This window comes from Gorilla gorilla, chromosome 4, assembly GCF_029281585.2.
Source record: "Gorilla gorilla gorilla isolate KB3781 chromosome 4, NHGRI_mGorGor1-v2.1_pri, whole genome shotgun sequence".
In the NCBI taxonomy this organism is placed as follows: domain Eukaryota; kingdom Metazoa; phylum Chordata; class Mammalia; order Primates; family Hominidae; genus Gorilla; species Gorilla gorilla.
Genome location: NC_073228.2, coordinates 120,315,001 through 120,340,454, shown reverse-complemented (window position 1 = coordinate 120,340,454; position 25,454 = coordinate 120,315,001). Strand labels below are relative to the sequence as shown.

The following is a 25,454-nucleotide window of genomic DNA, read 5'->3' as shown; positions in this document are numbered from 1 at the left end:
GCCTGGAGAGGTAAAGGGTATTGTACAAGTTCAATAGCGGAGGTGGGGGGTGGTGATTTCCGCTGCTGCTTTATGCTTCCTTTCAATTTTATAGAGACCCATGTCTTTAAACCCAAATAATATATGAAATATAAATAGTGTTTTCCGGATTTGTGACCAAGCTGGATCAGAGCTCAGTCTAGGACTCTAGACCGAGGGTGAGAAGAATCCAGCGGGTACAGTGGACCATTAAGATGTCTCTGGTCTGCCAGGTTTTGGTCTGTTTTGGGTCCAAATACAGTGCGGTGTCCTCCTCCCCAAATCATGCCTTAGAATTCTTTTCATGGGATACTATGGTCCAGAAGCAACCCAGAGACCTCTCAGTCCTATGTAGTCTCTTCCCAAACAGGCTAATTCATCCTAACTGGGACAGGAGGGAAGTCCCCGCTAAGCCCTTTGCCTGCCTCTCTTCTGTGGCACGCACTCACACCTCCATTGCAGCATTTGCACTCCAAGTTTCATAGAAACAACCCATGGTGTCTGTCTTCCCCAGGAGTTGTGTGCCTCTGGAAGGAAGCCCAATGTCTTACTAATTTTTTTGTTTTTCAACTCTCTTCCGCAACCTCCAGTCCTCCCCACAACATACCTAGCCAAGTACACTTACGTGAACTAACTTAGATAATATGAACCACTTATACCCAGAGGAGAAACTCATCCATCTTCATTACCTGGATTATCTGGCATGTTGATATTCTGTTACTTATGGAGAGCAGACTAGGTGTGAAAAGCACACTCCAGCAACCTCAGACAGACAGTCTTAAATCATTGCCTGGGATTGTTAACTACCTTCTAGATAAGCAGGAAGGGGAGTTCAGCCTGAGGGATCAGGTTTCAGAAAGTTCTTATGTAATACTCTCTCCTTGGTGTGTAAAGATGGTGTCATTCAACCAATACCAGCACACATACTTTAAGTGATTTTCTACTAATGGCAGTGAGTTTAAACATCCTTCCACATGCCTGCCTCGTCCCTCTTGCAGCAGTCAGGATGCTCTACGGGTCTGGCTGGGTTAGTTCCTTGAGACAGTGTGGACATAGGAGTGGTTCATGCTGGTGTCGTGAGGGTCCAATCTCCTCTTCTGCACCACCCAGGCAAACCAGGTGTCTGGACAAGATGGGTTTCAGTGTTTCCCTAATCTGACTTTGCTGGGATGACCCTTGACTCCTGAAACCATAGAATTTCTTGTAGAAGCAAATTTTTATCGTCGTCATTCAATGACAAGAAATGACCTTTCAGGAAAGAATCTGATATAATTGGCTTTTCATACCTGCCAAAATCAAACAAAAATAAAAACAACAATAAGAAACAAAACTGAAATGTTCTCTGAGTGAGCCCCAGGTAATGAAACATGATTACACGGAGTCTTGCTGGCACACACCCTGGTGAGTTTTGGAGAGTCTTTGCTTTCTACACTTGCGAAAACGTCAACGTAATTCTCTCCCTCTGTAGAGTAAATGCATGAGGAATCTCTAGCAGCCTTTTTGGATAAATAAAACCATCCCCGAGATATGTGCAAACCACACTCACTCACTTGTTTCAAGCTCCATCACTGTTTAGTGAGGTTTGTTTGTGCTTCTGGGAGGAAGCCAGCCTGCCCCCAGCTGAGGCTGAACAGTGCTGGCTGAGGCTCCTCAGAAATGAGGAGGCGGCTCAGAGGAAATCTCAGCATATTGTGCTTGGTGGCATTCTGCATTGTTCAACTTCCTCCTCTCAGGCTGCAGTACATTCTCCTCCATTCCAGATGCTTAGAGAAGCAGTTCATTCAAAGAATTTGCCATAAGGCAGAAAATAAGCTCCCTCCTTCCTCACCCTGTGTTTCATTTTAGGCCAGGTTGCTGTGCTGGCTCATCCTCCTTAGAAAGATATGCAACCTCCAATGAGTTCCCTGATGATACACTGAACTTCATCAAGACGCACCCGCTCATGGATGAGGCAGTGCCCTCCATCTTCAACAGGCCATGGTTCCTGAGAACAATGGTCAGGTGGGTGTCAAGCAAACCGTGTCCTGATGGATTTTCTAACTTCATCTCATGTCGGAGAACCAATCAGTGGATCATGCTTTGAAATGCCACAAACATCTTCTGCTATCCTGGGCATTCATTCAGCTGTGAAATGCTGGCCGATTGGTTGGATACCACTAAACCCCTATACACACATTCCCAGGGAGAAGAGTTCCAATATTTTCAGGCTAGTTGGACACATGCCAGCAATTAGAGGAAGGAAATACCTTTCTTTCTGGATTAGCCCATTGATCCAATCTGTGCAAAAATAGAGGAGCAGTGAAGGAGAACCAGTGAATGGATGTGGATACCTGATTGGTTGGAAATGATTACAAAACTTGCAGCAGATTCCACCTGAGCATGGCTCATGGATTGTTCGCTGTCACACAGAGCACAGATACCACATTTGCCAGTGTGAAGGATTCATAGTTTAATATTCTTTTTCTGAACTGGTGGCCAACAGCAAAGGGACAGCCAATTAGAGATCTGTGGTAGTATTAAAAAACTCTTCTTTGTATTTATTCAGAGCTTATTTCCAAGCAGTTCAACAGGCTTTCCCAAGTACCATCCCACTGTGGTAGCCATCAAACAAAATGTTAATTAACTTTACCACTATTTTTATACTATGACTTTATTAAAACATATTAAAGCACTGTAATAGCTCTGGCACATAAAATGGAAACCATGGTATATAACTTGCAGGAGGGTCTATGTTTTCTGGTTCCAGCTATGGTGCTTAGGACAACTAGGAGTGTCAAATGTCCAAGGGATTTCAGAGAAAGCAAATTGCTGGTAGGACTTATCCCAGGTATGCCCTTCACCTTTAGCTTTAAATGGATATTGTTTGGCTTGCAGGTCCTTACAGTTTTTAGTAGTGCCATTAGCACCCTACCTCCTCATCCTTCAGAAAGCTTTCCAATCAAACATTTTGTTGATGAAGGCCTTGTATCTCAGAGGAAGAGTATGGAGAAATGGCAGTCATTGCTTTTCAATGTTAAATTAAAGGTTAAATGAATTTCTTATTACTTCTTACCCTCGTCATAGGAGACATTAGTCTTTTCCTTGTTCATGGAAGGGATTATTGCTAAGTGGTTTCAGGTGGTTTTGGCTATCTATTATAGTACTTGGCCTGCAAACACACACACACACACACACACACACACACACACACACACACACTCTCACTCACACCTCCTTCCTCCCCTTTGGAGCCACACTAGTGCTCTGCAAATGGAAATAAAGGGCCAGAACCACTTAAGAACATTATTTATATGCATATATTTTTCTTGAGGTTATTACTAGAAGGCTATGTCGCAGCTGTTTGAAGTGGAACAGGGAACACTTTAATGATAGACCAACAAAGAGATAAGAAATGTGGTCCTGTCATTTTAGATACCGCCTTACCAAAATTGCAGTGGACACAGCTGCTGGGCCATATCAGAATCACACTGTGGTTTTTCTGGGATCAGAGAAGGGAATCATCTTGAAGTTTTTGGCCAGAATAGGAAATAGTGGTTTTCTAAATGACAGCCTTTTCCTGGAGGAGATGAGTGTTTACAACTCTGAAAAGTAAGTGGAATATTTGGTTCTTTCTTAGTAATTATTTGTTATGCTATTATGGCCCCTTTCATTCAGAGAAAATCATGACTGACTTAGGTTTTATGCATTTTTAGATGACTTTTTAGTGCTGTTTGTAAAAATGTAACACCTAAAAAGCATTATTTTCTCCTTGCCAATGTGTGTGTGTGTGTTTATATAGATACATATATGTGTGTGTGTTTACGTGTGTGCATGAGCATAAGGGTTTGTTTGTTTCACCGCCAGTGAGATTAAGAGATTGCCTTGTGGGCTGGGAAGTGGGATGTGAGGGTGGGGCCGAGAAAAAGAGAAGAGTCTATTAATGATATTATCTTGCCTGATGAAATTAGATGCAGCTATGATGGAGTCGAAGACAAAAGGATCATGGGCATGCAGCTGGACAGAGCAAGCAGCTCTCTGTATGTTGCGTTCTCTACCTGTGTGATAAAGGTTCCCCTTGGCCGGTGTGAACGACATGGGAAGTGTAAAAAGTATGTATTTTGCCTCATTGACAATTAGAAAGTCCACGGTGGCTAGGAAACAGTCCTAGGTAGCTCATGGTCATCCTCTTCCTGCAGAACCTGTATTGCCTCCAGAGACCCATATTGTGGATGGATAAAGGAAGGTGGTGCCTGCAGCCATTTATCACCCAACAGCAGGTAGGCGGCCTGAGGTGTGGGAGAGGGTAAAGTGGCTTCCAGCCAAGGTGTATTCTAGATGTAAGATTTGCTCTGCTCACACACACCACCACACAGCTTTCTGTGCAAACTCCAGCAACGGGACTGTCAGCCTTTCTCCTTCCCTTTCCCATTTCATAGAGCCTCACCACATCACATGTGGCAGATTTCCAATTGATTAATCATCCTTGGACTGATTAAAAACACAGAATGGAAACACAGTGGGCTTCAATGTATTCCCTGGAGAGAGAGACAAGAAGGTGCCTGCCTTGATCATCATGGTGGGAGAAAAGCAGAGAAAAGGAGCAATAGGATACCAATTAGATTAGTGAGTGGTTTGTCCAGCCATAGCAAAACCGGCTCTTGTAATTGACTGTGCAGGGCTGAGAAGAAATTGCAGAACATTTGTTAAGCAATGTAATTGTACTGCAAGCATGGTGTATACATCCAATAAACCTTTTCCTGCGCTGAAGAACAGTTGACCCTATTACTCGTCAGGCCGTCAATCAATTCTTGGCAGTTCTCCAACAGATCAGCTAGATGAGGCCAGTCCACCATGCCTATGATTTTGGTGTTTAAAATTGTTAACCCTGGCTTTAAATGCTTAGATGGCATTAGCTAAGAGGGTTCTTTTTCTGCTTTTACTTCAGTGGATGTGAAATCCAAAATAAATTTGCAGAAGTATTCAATGTTTATCTTTGATGGGTTGTGGCAAGCAGTTTAGGAGGTTAGACAGCACAGATCTTTCTTCAACACAGCCATTTCTTCAACCTCCTCAGATCCAAAGGGGGAACAGAACCATCTTTAAATCACTCTGAGCCTCCCTTCCTATTTCATAATAGCTAAACAAACAGATCAAGGGCATATCTGATGACCACCACCTGCATAATTTGAGGACAAGTATTCTTGTAAACAGAGCTGATCATAAGTATAAAATCTGACCTAGAAATTTGACTAATGCAAAAGGTTGAGTCTCTGTATATTATTAGAACAGCTTTGCAAGTAGCATTATTGACATGCTATAATTTTAGAGCTTTGTACCTTTGCATGGGAACCCTCAAGGTGGAGGAGAAAGGATCACAAAGCCTGGTGAGGGGAGCTATGAGATGACCTTCTATGTTCAACATGTGACTGAAGGCTATAAGACTGATTTTTAAAAAATTATTGTTAAGTCAATATAAGAACCCCAAAATAGTTTCCTTAAGGTTTGCATTCATATTTCAATGATGCTGGCATTGCTTAAAACATGGGGCGTTCCCTTTGGAGAGTGGGCTCCAGGGCATGATGAATATTGGCTGTCATTACCACTAGAAATCTTCATCTTTTGAGGGATTTGATTTTTAATGTGGCAAAAAAGATTAGAAACCAAACATGGTGGATTATTAGATCAAGCTGTGACTTTCAAAATAGTTTTCCTGTACGGCTCATAAATAAACTCTGAAAGCAGTTGCAAAATAAGAGTTTCAATTATATTATGGGAATATGTACAAAGTGCCCCCAAAGGAAGGTGACTCTGGTGTGCTTATTTTAAAAATCAAAATAGCTTTTATTAAAATTGGTTTTGTTAATGTCATGTTGCTTGTACAGCCCAATGGTGACCTAGTAGACTTGGAAGAAACATGAGCATGTCAAAGAGAATGAGAGTAATACTCCCAAGGACTGGGGCAGGGCTGGGAGTGAAGAAATAACCAAGCAGTCTCCACAAAATGCACCACCGGCTCCTGTCCCCTCACTTGGACCTTTGAACACTTTATCGTCCAAGTTTTTGGCTAGATAAATGTCTAGGCAAAAAACCTTGCTTAGGAAGGCAAGGGTAGGAGTGAAAAAGAGAATAGAGAAAAAAAGATTCTTCTTTTTAATTTATAGACTTCCATATTGTTTCTATGAGGAGTGTATTTTAACATCTAAACTTCTTAAATGTTTAAGAAATGCTCAGAGAATTAAAGAAGGATATAAATAATCTGCAAGCTAATTATCTCCCTGAATAATATCTGAATTCACTGCTTAAACCATGGCTTCTCTTTGGAGAGTCACCTAAGACTCGTTTCTATAAACTTCAGAGATAAATTTTAAAGCTGTTATGTATTTCTTTTTTGCACCTGCCACTCAATTTATCAAACTGTGTTACTGTCTTTAGTGAAACTTGACTCATTTCTGAAGACTCACGTTATTGTATTCGTTTCTGTCTCTCTTTCCCTTCCTTTTTTAAAAGACTGACTTTTGAGCAGGACATAGAGCGTGGCAATACAGATGGTCTGGGGGACTGTCACAGTAAGTACAGTCTTTTATCCATTTTTATCTTTGGGCAAAGATGCTTTCAGTGAATGGCCTAGAAACATCAGCTCACATGTGGAACTGAGTGCAGCTGACACTAAAGCATGCGTAAATGACAGAAATCATCTTCTAAATATCAAATAAAGAAAGCAGTGCGTTCTAAAGCCAGTGTTGTCAATGTTGTCACTATAAATGCTGGCACCTATTTCATTAATTCTAATGCAGGGGGAAAAATTCACCCTAGAGGATATTAATTGTAGCAAAGCAGTAAGTTAAATCAGCATTTCCATTACAAAATGACAGTTTTGCTGTTTTTAAAAACGTGCTTTTATACTGTCATTTTCCGCCAAATAATAATAAGATTGATCATTGTACTCTAGCTTTTTAATTGAGTGGGCCTGTTTTATTCTTGAACATATCGACTAACAAAAGCAATTATGTTTTTAAATTAGATTTGTGTCTATTACCATATGTGATAGGAAAAAAATTTCAGAAATAACCCACAAGTACAAGGCAATTCAAAATAATCTTTTTATAGGAATTGGCCTACTATGTAAATCTCAGAGATAGTTATTAAATGGTAACATTTTAGTTAGAAGTTTACGTAAAGGATCGGGCTCAAATTTCTGCCCAGTTGTCGTGTGACCCGATTAATATCAATATTCTCCTGAAAATGCTTTATTAATGCTAATTTAAAGAATAATACCATACTCTTGGAAAATATGTTTAGTTTGTGCTGTTTCGAATGTTATATATGCTGAATTTCAAGAAGCTTGCATTCAAAATGGCACCAAATAATAGCTTCTAAGGGAATGAAGCTATATTATCCTGATATTTGATTCTATAATGAAAGTCACGGATATAACTCTAAATCTTTCAGTCATGAGTACTGAAATTTCAGACTCTAAAGTGTCATTCAACTTTCTACCTTATCTTTTCTAGAGATTAGTTATAATCAAATAAAGAGGGCTAAAGGCAGACTTATCTCCAAATCTTTGCCATATACATATTTTTCATTTACAAATATTATATATTGGCAAAAATTCTTATTATGTCTTACACACAAAATTGATGAGTTAATAAATAAGCATAGGAGAAGTGTCATCACTGAAAGATGTATGTTACGTGTGTGCGTTCATCTGTATCAGGGAAATAGTTTGATGTTTGATCAGTGGACCTTAATCATCTTCGTGCATTATAGCTTTATTTGCAAGGAAACAGGTTTTAAGATGTGTGTGTGTGTGTGTGTGTGTGTGCATGCACGCACGCTTTATTAACAGCTTAGTTAGCTGATGTTAATGAGCTATTTTCATCATATTTATATTACTTGCGATAGTGGTGTCTGTAGAAAAATAGGGGTGTAGATTTGGATCAAATCAGAAAATACGTGAAACATGTAAAGATGGTTGGTACTGTGTCTATAAAATGTCCACTATACCAGTAGGCTCACACCCTTATCTGTGTTCTCAGGCAGAAGAACCTAAGGAAGCCTCTGTATGTAGCATAGGGGACGCTCTCAGGTCCCAACCCTGTGCTTTACTCTTTATTTCCAGAGTAATCTTAGTGGTCAAGCCCCTGGATCTGCCTTCGTGCTTTGTAGTGTGCCTTTGACCTTTAACCCCACTCTTGCGGAGGCACTTGCCAAGGGTGCTTGCTCGGGGCAGGAGGTAAGGCTGCCCCTCTGCCTGCCTGCCTTTGCTCATGGCTTCTCCTCTCCCCGTGTTCCTGCTGAAGCATGAACTACCTCTATTAGACAGACCTATCCCCACATAGGTATTCAGGGAGGATTTCTCTAACTGGTGCAATCATTATAACTGGTACAAATTAACAGGATTTTAAAGGGAAATGAGGAAATCACAAAGAGCCAGTGTTAGAGGCTGAGTGAACCAGAGATCTGACCCCAACACATAGCACACACCCAGATATCTTGCCTAATATGTATAAGGGTTTGTTTTTTGTTTTAATTTCCAAACTAAAACCCCTGATGATTTCAGAACACTATAACACTGGACAGTTTCTCACAGCATGGTTGTGAGGATGAAGTAAAAAGAGAATGTAAAGAATAAGTGTTTTCTTTGTAAGTGTGGTCCAGGTATCACTTATGCATATGCATGTCCCTCTGTATAAAGAAGGGTTTAAACTCTCAAAGTCGCCTATAATTGCAGTTACCATTTCGTCTGCCAACTCTTGCATTTTCTCTGCCTCTTGGCAAAGGCAGTGACTTGGAGGAAATTCACTTGGTGGAAGAGATATGGAGGTGTGAAATCGGACTGAGTAGAAAGCATCTTACATTACACGCAGAAATTAAAAAGCACTTACTTAGTATCGGGGACCATATGCTGGCATAGTTCTGTGTTAGCTCATTCCCACTTACGTAAGTCGCCCTAAGCAGAGCGTAAAACATTAAGTAACCTTCTCCTCCCTTTTGTCTTTCAGATTCCTTTGTGGCACTGAATGGTAAGGAAGATATTACTCTCATAATTCCATACTGGTGGAAACCTATCTGAGAATGTCTATTTCATTAATCCTCTTGAGTATGTTCAAATCTTAAGTTTCTTTTTAATTAATTTTTTATCCTCATCATTTTTTTATAGACATTTCAACTCCTCTACCAGATAATGAAATGTCTTACAACACAGTGTATGGTCAGTTTACGGATTTTTTTTTTTTTTTTTTTTTAATTCGTGAAGTCATTCATCCAGCAGTAGTTTATAGTTTTCATTCCTAAACATCATGGACCAGATTCTTTGTTACTTTAGGGCCCCAATTCACTAAAATTATTTATTAATTTCACCGTCCTTCAAAAATTACTCTGCGTATGTGAGACAATTGATGTGGGAGACTGAGTCCTAAATTTTTAATCCAGATAACACGAAATATGCCAACCTTAGGGAATTTGGTGAATACATTTAATGAGTTCTTGAGGGAGAAGAAATTGCTTTTGAACATAAGTATATCCAAGACAAAGGAACAGTGCTCATAACTGATAAGACTATAGCTCCTCAGCTGATACAGTTCACCATCCCCCAAAATGCTGGCACTCAGGACAATACCCTCTGCTGGCGAAAATCTATACAGGATACACAGGTCAGGCTCTTATTAGACAAAACTTTCCAATATAGTATGAAATTGGCCACTGAAATTTAAGCTCAAAAAGAGTATGAATATTTAGACATGTTTTCAGTGCGATTTCTTCAGAATATAGACAAGGAAGAGTGACGCAGTGGAAATGATGTGCAAACAGGATTTATCTCATTGTTCTTGGTCTGAAATACACAATCACTATATTAAACAAAGCTACTAAGCCCATAAACAGAATATTCTGAACTCTTTATATGAGAAGTTGAAATGGAGCTGTTCCATTTACATTTCTCAAGGTACCCCCAAATATTTATTAGGGTAAACTATCCATGTGTTTTTTTAAAGTATGATATGAAAAACATCCGTGTGATGGCAAATTTAAGCCTCTGCATTATAATGCAAGCTGTGAGTTTCATGTATACACAGCCATTTTATAGTTTGTGTGTTTAAGATATATAATCAAGCAACAGATCCAGGACAGTCTTTAAGTACAGAAATAGGTAAATAAGGGAGGGAGAAAAATAAATTTTAAAAAAGGGAAAAGAAAAGAAACAAAGGGGAAGGAAAAGAAAGCAATGCAGATTTATGATCCAAAGAAATAGTTCCTGATGGCTACAAATGTGTTTAATAGCTCTTTGTAAACTCTCATTCCCTGTGTCAAATTAGCATACATAAATAGCCTTTTTGAATATCTTAAAGACTGGCTTATACATTGGAGCTGTGTAGGTATGGAAAACGGTGCTTGGTTTCTCTTGACTGGCCCCCTTGTGAAGTAAGGCAGTGTGGAGTAGATAAGCCCACAGAATTCATCCACCTTTAATGTTCCCTCATCTATGATTGAAACCAGAATATTGAACACCAAAGACTAGAAGAAAAATTGCTCAGAAGGCAGATGTCACCTAGTTGAGACTGCCTTGAGGAAAAAATCGCACTTAGCATCTGCTTTTTTCCAATATGATACTTTGCGATCATTTCCTATAATTGAATAGTCTTCATCAGATTTTGAGAAATTAAGATCTTGAAACGAATTGAACCAGCAACCTCCCCAGCATTCATCAATCATACCAAGACCAATTTTAACTCCCAGGTAATTTCTTAAATAGACAGAATAATTAAACTATGAGATACTCTTATGAACAAAAATCACTGCCTAAGCTATGTTCTCTCTTATTTCCTTTACAAAAGGAAAGGTACTTATTAATGCTTCCGTGTTAACACTTTAAGGGATGATGCTCATTCATTTTCAGGTCTTGAGGCAACTAAAGAAGAGTTGGAATTTTTCTTTCAGCTAATGATCCTATCCATTTCAGCCTAAATCTATTCAGTGTGAAGCAGTTAGATGATTAATTGACCATCAAAATGAGAGCTGGTTCAGACAGTACTTACAAAAATATTGGCAACTTTTTAAAATAAACCATTGCAAGGGATGTTAATTTTGGAGTTAATAAACCCAGAATAGATTTCACTAATTCATTCAGCAAATACTTGTTGAGCGACTACTGTGTCCTAGGCACTGTACTGGGCACTGTATTTGTAGCATCGAAAGAAGAAACAAATTGCTATTTGTATGAGCATGGATATAGACAAGAAAGCCAATTCCAAAGTAAAAAGTGCATGCACACTGTTTCTAGCTGTATCCTCTGCATGTCCTGCACTCTGTGGCTGAGTGTAGGCTCATAGAGCCAACTACAAAACCAGAACTGCCCAACCCAGGAAAAGGGATCATTTCAATAAACGATGCAGTTTCTGCTTGTCAAAAGCTCTGTATCACACCAGTTACATATGCAAGAATCCCTTTTAGTGAATTGGGCCCTGATTATTTTCCTTCTCTCTTCCTCTCTTGTATTGATTTAGTGTCTCTGTTTTGTGTCTAATTGTCTACAAACATTGTTAATAGGATAGAGTAGTATGAAGGGTATCTAACCTCTGGAATTACAATGACTTGTAGATATAGAGAAACAATATGATGCATTAATGTTAACTTTCAAAATATACCTATTTATTTGTATTTTATGAGAATGATAAAGTATAAGCTTCATTGATTAAAATGTGACCTTTCTTATTGGACTGACAAGATAAAAATATAGATTCCAAATCTATTGACATATGATATCACATCCACAAATGTTTGCCTATTTTTGTAGCATTATTTTGGTTGCAAAGTCTCTTAGGGAATGCACAAAAATAATACAACCTTAAAAATCAGACTAGAAGAAGGAATATAAGTGGTTTCCTTGTAATTTTTTTTTAAGCGTGGAGAGGTAATAACACATCTTTGAATTCAAACTGAGGACTGCTGCTTAATGGTGCTTTTACAGGGTGGTTCTAAAATTTTTGAGAGTCAGGTATTGCTTTCTCTGACTGTTTAATTCACCACTGGCACGTGTTTCCAATCCTCAAGCATAAGTTTAAAAGATTACAAACCTCATGCTGCTCAGTTTTTTCTTTCCAGTAAAACAGATGCATGGTTTCTCTAGATTTACATATAGAAAATCGAGATGTGGTGGGTATTAGACTAACACTTCAGTGATAGGAAGAAGAGACTGATTTCTCATATTTGTGTAAAACATTTTCTTACCTAACTACCATCTGGTCCACATTAATTTCCTCTCATAGCCATAGCTTTCCATTACCAATGAGTTTTCCATGTATTCACAGCATATGGGCCAGGAAATCTTTCTGCAGAGAATGTGTCCCTTAGGCATATATTTGCCCTAGATTACCGTATTAAGAAATGTTCTCCCTAAACCATACTTATGGCATTACCATAAAATTGCCTCTTGAACACAGTTAAATTGAAAGTGCTCAACATGCATATCAATTCAGGTAAAAGAAATCTTGCTACTTGGAGGGGAGGTATTTTTTATTCTTCCCCACTTTCTCTTTCTAACTCCCTACAAAGCTATTTCTAATTGTTTGCTTATGCTGGGCACTGAATTTTCTCTTAGGCTGACCATATATTTTATTAAAGTAGTCTTGAATTCAGGAGTGGAAAAAAAAAGTTATGTTTTAGACCTCAATGCAAGCTGAAAGGAAATAAAGGAACTTCTATATTTCCATTTCTCAGGCTGATTTTCCTGCCCCTGTTCTCTTATCTATATCATGACATGAGATGTGAACCTCAGAAATGTAAAAACAAAAAGTCTAGAATAAAGCATTCCTTGAATTTTAAATGAACATGCTTTTAGCAGCTGGATACGAAGCAGACTATTTTCAACAAATTGAATGTTTCCCACTTGTGTGAGAGCCAAACAAGTGCCATACAGAAATGGACCTCTTCAATGTTACCAAAGCTTTGTGGCAGCATTTAAGTGTGGTGGCTCCATAGAAGTCACTATAGCATGGACGAGCCACTTGGCTTGCTTTTTCCTGCTAATCAAAGTTTTAAGAAGATAAAAAGCTATCTTTGTTATATATGTTTTGTCTGTAATTTGCAATATTACAGTCTCCTGGGGGGAAATCCAACTTCCAATAATAATTGTAAAAAAAAAAAAAGAATGCACTGTACTTATTCTTTTAATCTGTCTTTCTAGAGGCCAATATTTTATTTATCATGTGCATGGTGATCATACTTCAAGGCTGGAGCTTTTGGAGTTGTTGTGAGTCTGCCCTACTTTCCACCAAAGGCACCAATTATACATGCACAGTAGTTGCCCTTATATCTTTTAAAAATTGTTCAAGAGGTTGTTCTATGTAAGCCAAAAACTCCACTTGAAAATCACAAGGAGGTCATATTTTATTTCTACCAGAGAGAAGAGGTATCATTGTGTCAGCTTGGATCAAAGCACCTGATACAATCTGTATTTAACCTTGTGGAATGATGGAGGGAGAGCTTACAAACGAATTCACAGGAAATGGCTAGAGTTTCTGCTGTAACTCTCAACCTAGCCATTCTTCTCATATTATCCTATGGTAGCTTATCTGAACCTCAGAAATCTATCCTTTTCTAATTTGAATCATTTTAGTCAATGCAGCCTCAGAAACGGAAACCATCTATTGAAATAATACACAAAAGGGACAGCCGTAATAGCGTGTAGCCGTTGAAGCCTCCATTCCAATGAAAAGACAGTGGGAATAGATCCCTTTGGCAACCACTAACTACTCCTAGAAAGAGGAATGCCTGTGAAGTTGAGTTGAACCTGAAGACTAGACACACTGTAGAACCTCCATAGGAAGGGTGCAGAGTAACTGAGTTACTTGTGATAGGGACAAGACTTACCCACTACCAGAAACCTGCCCCATCGGTCACAAATGGGATTCCCAGAGTGGACACTTTCTGTGTTTAGTGCTGCCATGGGAATATCAAAGAAGGACACTGGCCTTTCTTGAGCACCTATGTGTCAGACACTGTGCAAGATGCTTTCACCATTATGTCACTGTCCTCCCAACACCGAGAGGTATCTTTATCCCCACTGGGTGCACAGGAAGAGGTTAAGTGATTCCCTGAGGCCCACCCAGCAAGTATGAGAGATAGGATCTGGCCCTTCATTTTCTAACTACAAGTTCGATGGGCTTTCTGCTGAACACACCCCACACCACCACCACTAAGCCGTGTCATTTCTAGGGCCATCTCCTCTCAGTCTTACAGCCAGCTTGGGTGTCCCACCTCCAGGCCTCTGCGCAAAGGGAATGTGGGTCTCTCTGGTGATGTTTTCCTAACTGTATTTGTGATGAAAACAGGGCATTCCAGTTCCCTCTTGCCCAGCACAACCACATCAGATTCGACGGCTCAAGAGGGGTATGAGTCTAGGGGAGGAATGCTGGACTGGAAGCATCTGCTTGACTCACCTGACAGCACAGACCCTTTGGGGGCAGTGTCTTCCCATAATCACCAAGACAAGAAGGGTAAGGCCTTGGAAATGCCTCTTCCTCTCAGGGGAGAGGGAGGGAAAAGTGGGGAGGACTGTGTAACTGCTTCCAGCTGAATTTTGGCAGCATTTAAGGAACCTCCAATGCGCTATGATTGAAAGTTTCTCGAAAAAGACTGCAACCCCATCCTCTATGTGAGGCTTGATCCTAAATTATTCTCTGACCAAGGAAAAACCACACAAAACAAATAATATGTCCTCTGAGCTTCCTCTACCCAAAAAAGGTGTGGCTTGGCCCGAAGCAGATGCTGGCCTCTGACATCCCTTGCCACTCTTCTTAGTCTCATTCTGTGATTTTTGGACCCTCTTTTCCCACCATAATGTGATGGAATGCAGTTCGGGCTTTGGCAAGTGAATGCAATTGAAGTAAAGGCCCTGTTAATCAGTGAATTGAGAAATAGCAGGACAAAGTCTTTTCTGGCTGGTAGCATCTCTCACTGTTGCATGGTGCTGAATTTGAATAGAGCCATGTTCCTCAGACGTACTGTAATTGCCCTTAGAGGATAGTAGCTAAGACAAAAATATGTTATTTTATCAAGCAGAATTGCTATGCATTTAAAACGGAAAGGAAGCCACACTAAATGAAAGGGACTCTACTGTGAACTGTCCTAAATTCTCCTTTGCTTTCTTTGCTTAGCTGCAGACAGGAAATGTCATCTCTTTTCTTGCCATTTGCTGCTTCTGGTAACACATCCTACTTTAGTTGCAGCTGCAACCAAAGAGGCCTTTACTTGTCCAAAAAACAGTCTTGTAAATCAGAGACTGAAAAGCCCAGTTATGTTGCTGAGCTGTTTCCCCCCATTCAGAATTGTTTACTTCTATATGTTTTCAAGAGTTTCATCCAAGCGGGAGTTTGAGTTTCAAGGGCAGAGCAGCCACCACGACCCCTGGAAGACAGTCGCTATTGCACCCTTTCCCAGAGTGTTCTGCATACATATCTCCATCTTCACTTTTAGACAATGCTTTCCGGTCAGACTCTCAGGCTACATTTTCATCTGCTTTTTTGCTTCTCATCTCCTGAGAGTGCTGGGCACTCTGCTGCTCTATTTGCCAAGTCAAAATATAAAGATGGAGCCCCTTTTTTCTTGTTCTTGAGCGTGTCCTCTTAACTGATTTTATTTTCTTCTATAGACTTCCTCTTAGTAATAAGCCCTGACTCAAATCTTTTTTTTTTTTTTTTTTTTTTTTTTGAGATGGAGTCTTACTCTGTTGCCCATGCTGGAGTGCAGTGGTGCGATCTCAGCTCACTGCAACCTCCGCCTCCCAAGTTGAAGAGATTCTCCCTGCCTCAGCTTCCCAAGTAGCTGGGATTATAGGTGCCCGCCACCATGCCCGGCTAATTTTTGTATTTTTTTTTTTAGTAGTGACAGGGTTTTGCCATGTTGGCCAGGCTGGTCTTGAACTCCTGACCTCAGGTGATCCACCTGCCTTGGCTTCCCAAAGTGCTGGGATTACAGGCTTGAGCTGCTGCTCCCGGCCAAACCTTTTTTTTTTTTTTTTTAAGCTGGTTTTGTCTCATCACCTTCTTTCAGTTTGAGGGATTCCCTGCTCTTTCCATCCCGAGAAAGCTCCAGGTAGAAGATAAACTGTCCGGACAGATTACAAGTCTTAGCATATGCCATTATTTGTTATGTGTGGCTCCTGACCTCAGATGTGCTAGTCCTGACTGTATTCTCAAGAAGAGAAAACTCAGTAGAAATCACTTTGTTTTTGCCCACTGCGTTTTTTTCTGAAACAAAATAAAACAGCCTTTCCAATAAAGCATTAAATATGCCAACTGAATATCTAGCTGTTGGTTGCAGTAATTTTCTTTTCATTTCACTGAGAGGGGTAGCGTGAATTTTCTCTAATCGTTAACTCCCCCCAAGGAATGGAGGTTCTCAAAGAGTCCAATTAACACTTTGACAGATCATTTTAAAATTCGGCATTGTTCATTCTCTTGGGTCTTATTATATTGACAAAGCTGGAAGCAGTCTACATATTGTCAAACAATGGTGGCAGAGGTGACTGCATGGGTGTTTAACATGATCACTGTTCTTGTGCTAGTAACTCCTTGCCTTGCCCTGTCAAATTTGAGTTTCTTTTCTATGATTGGTTGTATGTTTGATGGGGCAATGCCAATGAGTTGTTGTGCAGAAATTTTAAAGAAAAGATGTAGCTTAATGTTCCTTTTATCATAGTTTTTATGATTTTAATTTCCATTTTGCTCCAAACTGTTTTTTGTTTAATGTTCATGATTTATTTTCAACTTTTGTTTCATTTTGCCAAGCACTGTGTGGTATGACTTAGTGATGGCGTTACTCCGTTGGAAAAGTCTTGTTCCTTTTCTGACTCATCATGGCGTCCCTTAACTTGAACGAATCTGTGATGCCCTCGCTTCTTTTCATTCCCTGATGTCAGTGCCTTAATGATGTCACATCCGTGTATGCAGCATCTCCCGGGATGCAAGAGTTTCATGGGTTTTCTAAGGGCCTGTGATGGGTGCTCTTTCTACTGGGTCGATTGTCTCATGAGAATGTGACATTTGTGTGCCCCAGCTTTAGGAGCTAAATATACTCTGGAATTGTTTCTAAAATCCATCACATTTCCTCACTAAGCAGAAAATGTGCCCGCTGACCAGCTCACTGAGGAGTCAAGTGTCCATTGCCCATTTTATTCTGGCCACTGGTAAAAATGCCAGTGAGCAAGGCATGCCCATGGCTCTACTCTGCAGATATGCTGACTGCCAGTGAGCTGGTCCCATACTTTGTCCACTTCATCCTCCAAACAATTCTCCATTTCCAGAGTATGTTTGCTGCATTTTTCTTTCTTTTCCTTGCTATGTCTTTCATCTTGATTTAATCCTGTGCGTCCCTCACATTCTGTCAAAACACCCTTCCTCACCTTGCAGCCTAACCCCCTTCTGCTACCATTGTTCTTAGCCTCCCCCTTTCAAAATAACAGACCCAAACCCTCTGCCCCTCTGTGGAATGTTCCAAGGCTCTTTCCTTCTACACTGTGAGTAGCATTCTGATGCTGTATGTATATACAGTCATACTAACAAAGCGTGAGAAGAGACCTGCACAGCACGCGGAAGCATTATCATAGAAAATGAAGTAATTTTCTCTCTCAGTAACTGGCCTTGCCCTTCATTACCCTGCTGGCCTTGTCTAATGTCTCTTGTCCTTGCTGCTTTTCTTTAAAATTGCCTGATATCTTTCAAGCCCTGGATTCATTAGTAAAAACACAGCCAACTGCTCTGTTTTATCTCTGGTTCCCTAGATGTCTGGAGCCTCTAGAGCGAGCCCTTTAATCACCAAGTTGATAAATGAGATGCAGCCCTGACTACTTCTTTCTTGGTTTTGCCACATTAAAAAATACATATTATTTATTCCTCCTATAACTACTGAGGTCGTAATGGGTAGTTACAAAGGGGCTCTAATCACATATAAATAAGAAAGAAAATCCAGTTTATTTTTAGATCTGACTTATTCTCCACCACCACTTCCCACAGCAAAAGAAATAAGAGCTTTCTTTTTTAGGTTAAACAATACTGAGAACAAATAGCTACTTTTGTGCCTCTTATTCCTTACCAAAAGTAACAATACTTTAAAGCTGATTTCCAAGAAGTCTGTGAGGTATGTAAGGAAATCAGCCACATCCAGAGCAGCCAAGAGAGCTGTGTAGCATACATATAAAATGTAAATGCTGACCACTGCTATGAGGACACAAGAATATATCCTGAATAGAATAAAAATCCCCTACTTCAGACTTTATTTTATAATAAAGAGTTCTTGTGAGCTCTCAGAAAACAGACAAAATAGTAAATATAGAGCAGTTCCCATTTAATCAGAAATGCCAGAGTTGTAGTATGCTTCTATCTTTTGGGAAATCTTTAAAGTGAGATATTATCACATTATTACATTTAGTCCAGAAAATATGCACATTAAAGACAAGAATAAGATATATTACAGAAACAGAATTTAAATTAGAGATTAAGTGAATAAGCTAAAATGGATAGCAAATGTTGAATATATTTTAATCAATGTACAAGCTATTTGTATAAGCAGTTTTTAGTTTGGGAAATAATATTCCGGTAAGATTCATAAGATCTATAAAGATTAGTTATTGTCCACATCTCACAATCCTAAATGGAATTTTATAAATCACAGATGTTATCAATAATTCTCTTTATAGTTAATTATTTATTCTTTAAATGTGCAGTAGCCTACAGCAGTATTTCCTCCGAGGGAGATGAGTAGCACCTTACATGGCATGATTTAGGTGGCACGGATGTGATGGCCTTCAAGAGTATTGAGTCATGTGGTGGAAATTTATGCCCTTTTCATTGCTCTTTCAGTCTTCTGCGTTATCTTCTTGATTATGTGAAAGGAAAAGTCTCAGTTTGGTGTTTTCTTATTAACAACTCCCTAAACTTGCTACTATCTCTTTTTGACAGAGAATAGGGTTTACACTGGGGCTTTGTCTTCCAACTGGATCTAGCTGGAATTAACATTGTTTTGCTTTAAGTTAATTTTTGTTTTTCTGGTTACATTTTATCGTTGAAAAGTGACACTTTTTTTTTATTTGTGATAATGATATCAAGTTTCCCTTTGAAATACATTTTAAAGGTAATTTAAATAGAATATTAAGTAAATAATGCAGGAGTTATGAGGGATATAAAAATACTAAGTAAATAATATGGTAGGTGAGATTCATTGTTATGACTAAAATTGTAGTATTGGTAGTTGAATTACCAAAGTTTAGGTGACTATGTACTGTAGCAATTGAAGGAGTCCAGTGAAGATTAAACTATTACCAAGAACTTTGTTCTGACATTTGGAAGAATGAGGTTTGATGACCACTACACCCTCTCCTGGCTGGGCTTGCAAAACCAAGTGAGTACATGCGTCACTGCAAGTGTTGTAATTATACAATCCAGTGCCCTTCTGATTTCTTTGCTACCTACTGAGCTTTGTGTTTGGGGATGGAAAGTTTCTTGAAATAGAAATTTAAAGTAACATGGATTTAGACTAATAAGAAATTAGCCACTCTAGGCTTGTTAAGCATCTGGCAAGTTTTTTCTCCACACCAGCAGCAAGCACCCTAGTGTGGTCTGCCGCTAGTTATTACTCAAATTGTAGCCTAGGGAAAGTTGATGAAAAGCCTTTCCACTTTTCATCTATTTTGCTGATATCCAGAAGGACTCTTGTGCTACACAGTGTTGCCCGGCCTGGCAATAGCCTACCCTTGACCCTTCTCCTTTTCTCCCGTTCAAACTTTACCTATTCTAAGTTCCAAGCCTTCAGTGTCAGCTGTCTTTATTAACAGACTGAGAAATCTCATTTTAGGTGAGTATAGTTAATCATAGATCCTACCCCCTGGTTACTCTTACATTTTAACACTCTCCCATGCTTAAAATCTAATGGATTTGGGATTTTAAAGCACCCTGGTTCTCCCAACACAGAAGGTAATTTTTTGGCTCCTATCAAGTCATATGTAAGTGATTTTATGGACAGAGAAAATTATTCCTGATGACAGTAATAAAGGAAGAAAAATAGGCCTCTCCTCTTTTCCTGACTCTTAAACTTGGGCTTAATTTTCTCTGCCATTTCTTCAGTAATATTACCGTTAACAAAAACATTTTCTGAGGTGTCTCAAGCAGAATTTATCACTGGCTCTGTGGTGCAATTTGGATGCCAATAAAGAGTAAGAGGCTGTATTAGAGATAGACATAGTTCCTGTCCAAGAAATATCAAACACCAGACAGATGGAACACAGGTAGACACAAAAGCACACCAAAAGGCCTTTATGACCAACATTCTCTTTGTGAAATGCCAAAACCACACACCACAGACTTTAAAAAAATATATTAGACAAGTAAAGACAACTTGGCTGAACACATCAAGGACATAGAACTGTGAAACAGTTTTTCAGCTCCTTTCCTTCAGTTCTTTCCCTCAGTACCAATATTGTAGCAATAACACATCACTTGACAAGGAAGACGAGGAAAGTGATGGATGTTTGGTAAAAGACTCATAGTTAAAATTTTTGTGGGAGTGTTGGCAAACTCAGGCTTTTATTTTTTTTAAGCCTAAGCTTTATTTCAAGGAAAAAAAACTCATATTAATTTGCATTCCTTTTATTAGTAAAAATGATCCTATTGCAGTCGTTTTAAAATGTGAAAGTAGAGCAAGGCAGTTTCAAGGAGACTTCAGAAAAAGGGCTCCTGTCTTGGGGAGTACTAATAATGGGAGGGTAAGGGTTTTCACTTCCACTCAACAATGGAAAATTAACTGAGTCAGGTAGAACGTGCATGGTCAGAGGCAAGGAACGCGAAGAGATAGTGAATTGATTGTGACGGTTCCAAAAACTCTTTTGAATTAGAGATCACTTATTTCTGATTTTGAAGGTTAGAGGAAAGGCATCTTCAAAGTTCGTAAGAAATTTGGTACATAAGCTACTATTGTTGCTGACTATGAAAAATACAATTCTTAATATTTAGTTCATCAGTATTTTATTTATAAATTGTGCTATACATGCCCCATAAAGATTTATCATAATTTTTATTACTCTAAACTTTTAGAGATTAAACAGTTTAATTTTTAGAGAGTAAAGATTTAGCATCATTTTTATTACTCTAAACTGCCTGTAATCTCAGCTCCTTGGGAAGCTGAGGCAAGGGAATTACTTGAACCAGGGAGGTGGAGGTTGCAGTCAGCCGAGATCGTGCCACTGCATTCCAGCCTGGGTGACAGAGGGAGACTTTGTCTCAAAAAAAAAAAAAAAAAAAAAGATTAACAATTTTAATCTCTGAAAGTTTGGGTGGGTTTAAAGAATATTTGTGGGAGTCATTTAAAGCACACTGTTTGGGAGAAGAAGAGTAGGGTTGCTAGGCAAAATACAGGATGCTCAGTTTATTTGAATTGCAGATACACCTGAATAATATTTTTAATATTGAAACAAAACTAAATAATTGTTAGTGTAAATATACCACAAATACTGCATAGGACATACTTTTAACTAAAACATTTTTGTTTATCCGAATTAACTGAGAGTACTTAAACTTTTTGCTACCTGACAATTCTATAGAAGATGTTACTGATAACTTACTCAGTGAATATATAAGATCTAATTTATATATTACATTTGGCCTTTAACTCTTAGAAATCTAGAATAATCCATATTCTGATATGTTTAAGAAAAAATCTTATTCCACAAAAAATATTCTTAGCATACTTGAGTTCAGAGAATGTCTATGAAATATTACATATGTGTTTGAAATGTGATAAAGAGTAATTTAAAGATTATTATTGAAAACAGGCTTTCAAATGCCACTTTCAAGTAAGGAAGGCTCAGAAATCAAATTGTTCTTAAAGAGGAGCATGGTTAAAACTATTGGTTCTTTTATGTTTTACTTAACCTCAAAATTTTAACAACTGTTATGTTAACCATATGTATTCCTTTTTCCTTCCTAAATTATATGGCTGCCCTCCTTTTTATTTTATTTTTTTTATCATTTTCATGGCTTTGGAGGGGTACAACTGGAATTCCGAAAGCACTAAAAAATAATAGTTTAATAATGCTGACAATCTCATCTCAAAGAAAGGCAAGACAGCAACCTTTCCTTTGTTTCTTTTTTCCTGCATTCAACAGAAATTGAACAAACATGTGCTATATGTAAACCTTATGCTGAGTGTTACAGAAGATACTAATTTGAATTTCACATAAACCTGGCATTCAGACAGCTTACAGTTTAGTGAGGGATACCCAAAGGTGATCTAAATGCTGGGGCAGAGTGAAGTCTGACAGTAAGGGAAGTCAAGGAAAGAGGGGGAGGGAGAGTACTAAGGGAGTCTAAGGGGTGGCACAACTAATTCCAAGTGGGGGACACAGGAAAGACCTTGCAAAGTCTTGAAGGAACAGTTAGATTTCACAGGAAGAAGGGCATTCCAAGCTGAATAAAGTCCATGACCAAGATACCACACTGTGAAATTATAGAGTGTAATAATAAAGAGGCAAGGAGTGTGTGGTGACTAAAGTGTATGGAGGACTAGAATGGGAAATGAGATTGAAATCATAGCCTGGAACCTTAAATGCCATGCCAAGGAGTTTTGGCTTTAGCAACAGGCAGTGGAGGATAGGAAGGTAGACGTTGGGAAGAAAAGGACCACAGGAGGGTAGAAGTGGGGAAAGACAAAGATAGCAAGATTGACACGTGATACATATATAATAAATTGTTCATTTAATCATATTAGGTTATTAATTACATGTACACAATAAGTTTGGGAAATGGAATTTTGCATCAATTTTGGATCTAAAGTGTCTGTTACTACACATCGCTGGCATTTTCCTGGTAGATGCTTCTTGCCTATCTAGCTCTATCCTAGGTAAAACCCCAGGCAAGCTGAACTCCAAACTTGGGGTTCTTCCTCTCTTTAGTTAAAACAGTGGGGTTCAGCTGAGCACGGTGGCTTAATTAATAATATAATCCAGGATGCCACTGTTTATTTTTACTATATTAATATTTCTTGGTCACCTACGAGAAAAGGAATCTATATGTAGTCTCCATCTTTTCTTTGAGGGACTGAGGAAAATGATATTGTGAGCAAGTCAGGTGCTGGGCTCTCAAATGGATGATGTGGGTTTCCATGTTTGAACGTGTGCAGGGGGAGAGGGTCCAGAGCCGAGAAGCCCACGTGGGAGGCTGTAATTGTTCTTTCAGTAGTGTGGGCATAGATGTAGATTTGATATAATTAATTTTGTATCCTTTTGACAACTTGCTGAATTTATCTAAGGTCTTGATGAGATTATTGTGGAAAGGGTAGAAGGAAAAAAAAAGTTAAATGTCAGCCATGTAGAAAGCTGTTTCATCTCTCTGCCTGCCTGAATGTGCACACCAGTATTTGAGTTTTCTTTTCTAGGGATACCACTAACCTTTTATTTTTTAACCTAACATTCATTTTCTCAAAAAATGAAGGACTTAAATTATGATTATGGAGACTTGAACTTTTGCTTTTAAAACGCCAACTTAAACCTTAGGGTATTAAAAAATCAATTCACCTTCTAGAGGTGCTTCTCACCTTTAATCTCTAGCCACTTTTTCAAGCTGCATCTACTTGACAGGACACTTTACCCCACCCTTTTCCCTCAGTCTCTTTTTCCATTCTCTCCCATCTTTTCTACAAAAACACACACAATGACAAAGTTTTCTGACAGCTTAATGGAACTTTCAAGGACTACGGGGACTAGGTTAAGTGTGATCTTATTAACAGAACATCTGGAGTAGTTAAAAATTTGCTCTTTAATTGGTTCAACGGCACTGTGTTCATCTAGGTTTTGTTTTGTCCTAACGATAAAATTGTGAAGAATCAATTAGTAGTTTGCATTATGTGGAAAAGTGGGAAAATAATATCCGCTTTGTCTCAGACCTTTCTTTCTGATAACCTAGTTTCATCAAGTTTTTTTTAAAAGGCTTGTTAGAAGTTTTACTTTGCAAACTTCACTGCTCCATAGACAAACTAGTCCACAGAGGGCAAAACAGTGGAAATCAGGTAATTTCCTGAGAATAGCTTCTCTTTTCTTGACATTATACATGAGACTGGTCTCAAACTACGTAGGGCTTGCTCAGACTAACTACATCACGCATGCCATTATCGTGGAAAGACAGAGGATGAAAAAGGTGTGTTCATTTGTTGGTTCCAGGGAGATACAGGTTATGCAAGTAATAGATAAACTCTTGCAAAGTATATGGGCTGCTCTAGGGACTGAAAGGAGCCATGTGAACCTCATCATATGTAAATCTCTTAGCACTTTAAATTGTGGAAACGCCCTGAAGTATACTACCGAAATGTAGTGGATATATTAAAATATACTGGGTGCACAGTAGATGGGATCTTAATTGGTGTCAGAAAGCCAATTACAGGCAATGTGAAGGTTTGTCACCCTTAATTAATATTTCTTAAGCTCTTATAAGTCTACAGCCTGACAACTATCTTTGTAAAGAGATTCATTTTTAATGGGGTAATAAATTTTTTTCCACTCCAATTATTTTTAAATTTCATATTTTTTAAAAGGATGCATTCCTTTTCAAACAGATATCTGCAATTACTTCTTTTTTACTGAAATCAGAGGCAGTCATTATGAACAGTATAGAAATAATGGAAGTTCGGTATAGTCAACCACTGACAATGCTTTATTAGAAAGGAAAATGGTGCCGAGAAATTTATAGGGCAGCAAACTGCATTATGCCTAACCTTTTGGACATATTAAAGCATGTCATTTCCAGTCTTACAGCCTCTTGTTATTCATAAATAATAGATAGCACTGGACACAATCATCTGACATTTGTTAAGGTAATAAATATACCCTAAGTGCTGATGGGTCTTGCACTCCATGATTTAAAAGCACACAGCAGAAATTTAATGTAACTTAAAATGTCTCATGTAATTCTATGGATTTGCAGATTCAGTTCAACTCAGCAGATCAGTAAGCACAGAGCTCTGTTGAGTGAACTGTTGTGCTAGGCATCTTTTATTATTATAAAGCAGGACCTTACTTTGGTGAATGACACATGAATTCAAGTCCCTCTTTTCACCCCGGGAATATAAAGGAGAAGAACCTTCGTGAGTTTCTTTTCTCTCGTCTAGTCATGCAGAGATGAAGGTAAAGATTTTGGCATCCCCTAAACCATTCTCAAACGTTGCTTAATAGCTGTAAGTTGAGTTGAGGGAGTGGGTTTTGAGATGATATTAGATGCAGGCCTTTAAAGGAAGCCACTCTATCCAATGGTGGGCTCCATCAAGCATTCTGCTTCTTCTGCACTTGAGAACCAGTTATGCCTGGGCTGACCCAATCTAGGACATACGTGAGCTCTGTGGTACCAACCACTATCTGATGGCCACAGTTACAGAGATGAGGAGTATTAGAAATTCTCCTCCAAGTCTTCCTACCAGAGCAA

At 38.8% G+C, this 25,454-nt stretch overlaps 1 protein-coding gene across 4 annotated transcripts in view; it reads left to right on the top strand.

Annotated features, from left to right (window-relative positions):
- SEMA6A (semaphorin 6A) overlaps positions 1-25,454 on the top strand; it is a 130,598-nt gene that overhangs the window by 92,129 nt on the left and 13,015 nt on the right. Inside the window, exons 12-19 of one of the 4 annotated variants that reach the window (XM_055387473.2) lie at positions 1,864-2,019; positions 3,430-3,606; positions 3,966-4,106; positions 4,194-4,274; positions 6,505-6,563; positions 9,003-9,023; positions 13,181-13,246; positions 14,328-14,492. In XM_055387473.2, the coding sequence (XP_055243448.1) occupies positions 1,864-2,019; positions 3,430-3,606; positions 3,966-4,106; positions 4,194-4,274; positions 6,505-6,563; positions 9,003-9,023; positions 13,181-13,246; positions 14,328-14,492 (866 nt within the window). Of the gene's footprint in view, positions 1-1,863; positions 2,020-3,429; positions 3,607-3,965; positions 4,107-4,193; positions 4,275-6,504; positions 6,564-9,002; positions 9,024-9,160; positions 9,212-13,180; positions 13,247-14,327; positions 14,493-25,454 lie in introns of all 4 variants that reach the window. The other 3 variants (XM_019027834.4, XM_031010834.3, XM_031010835.3) reach the window with 3 other exon arrangements.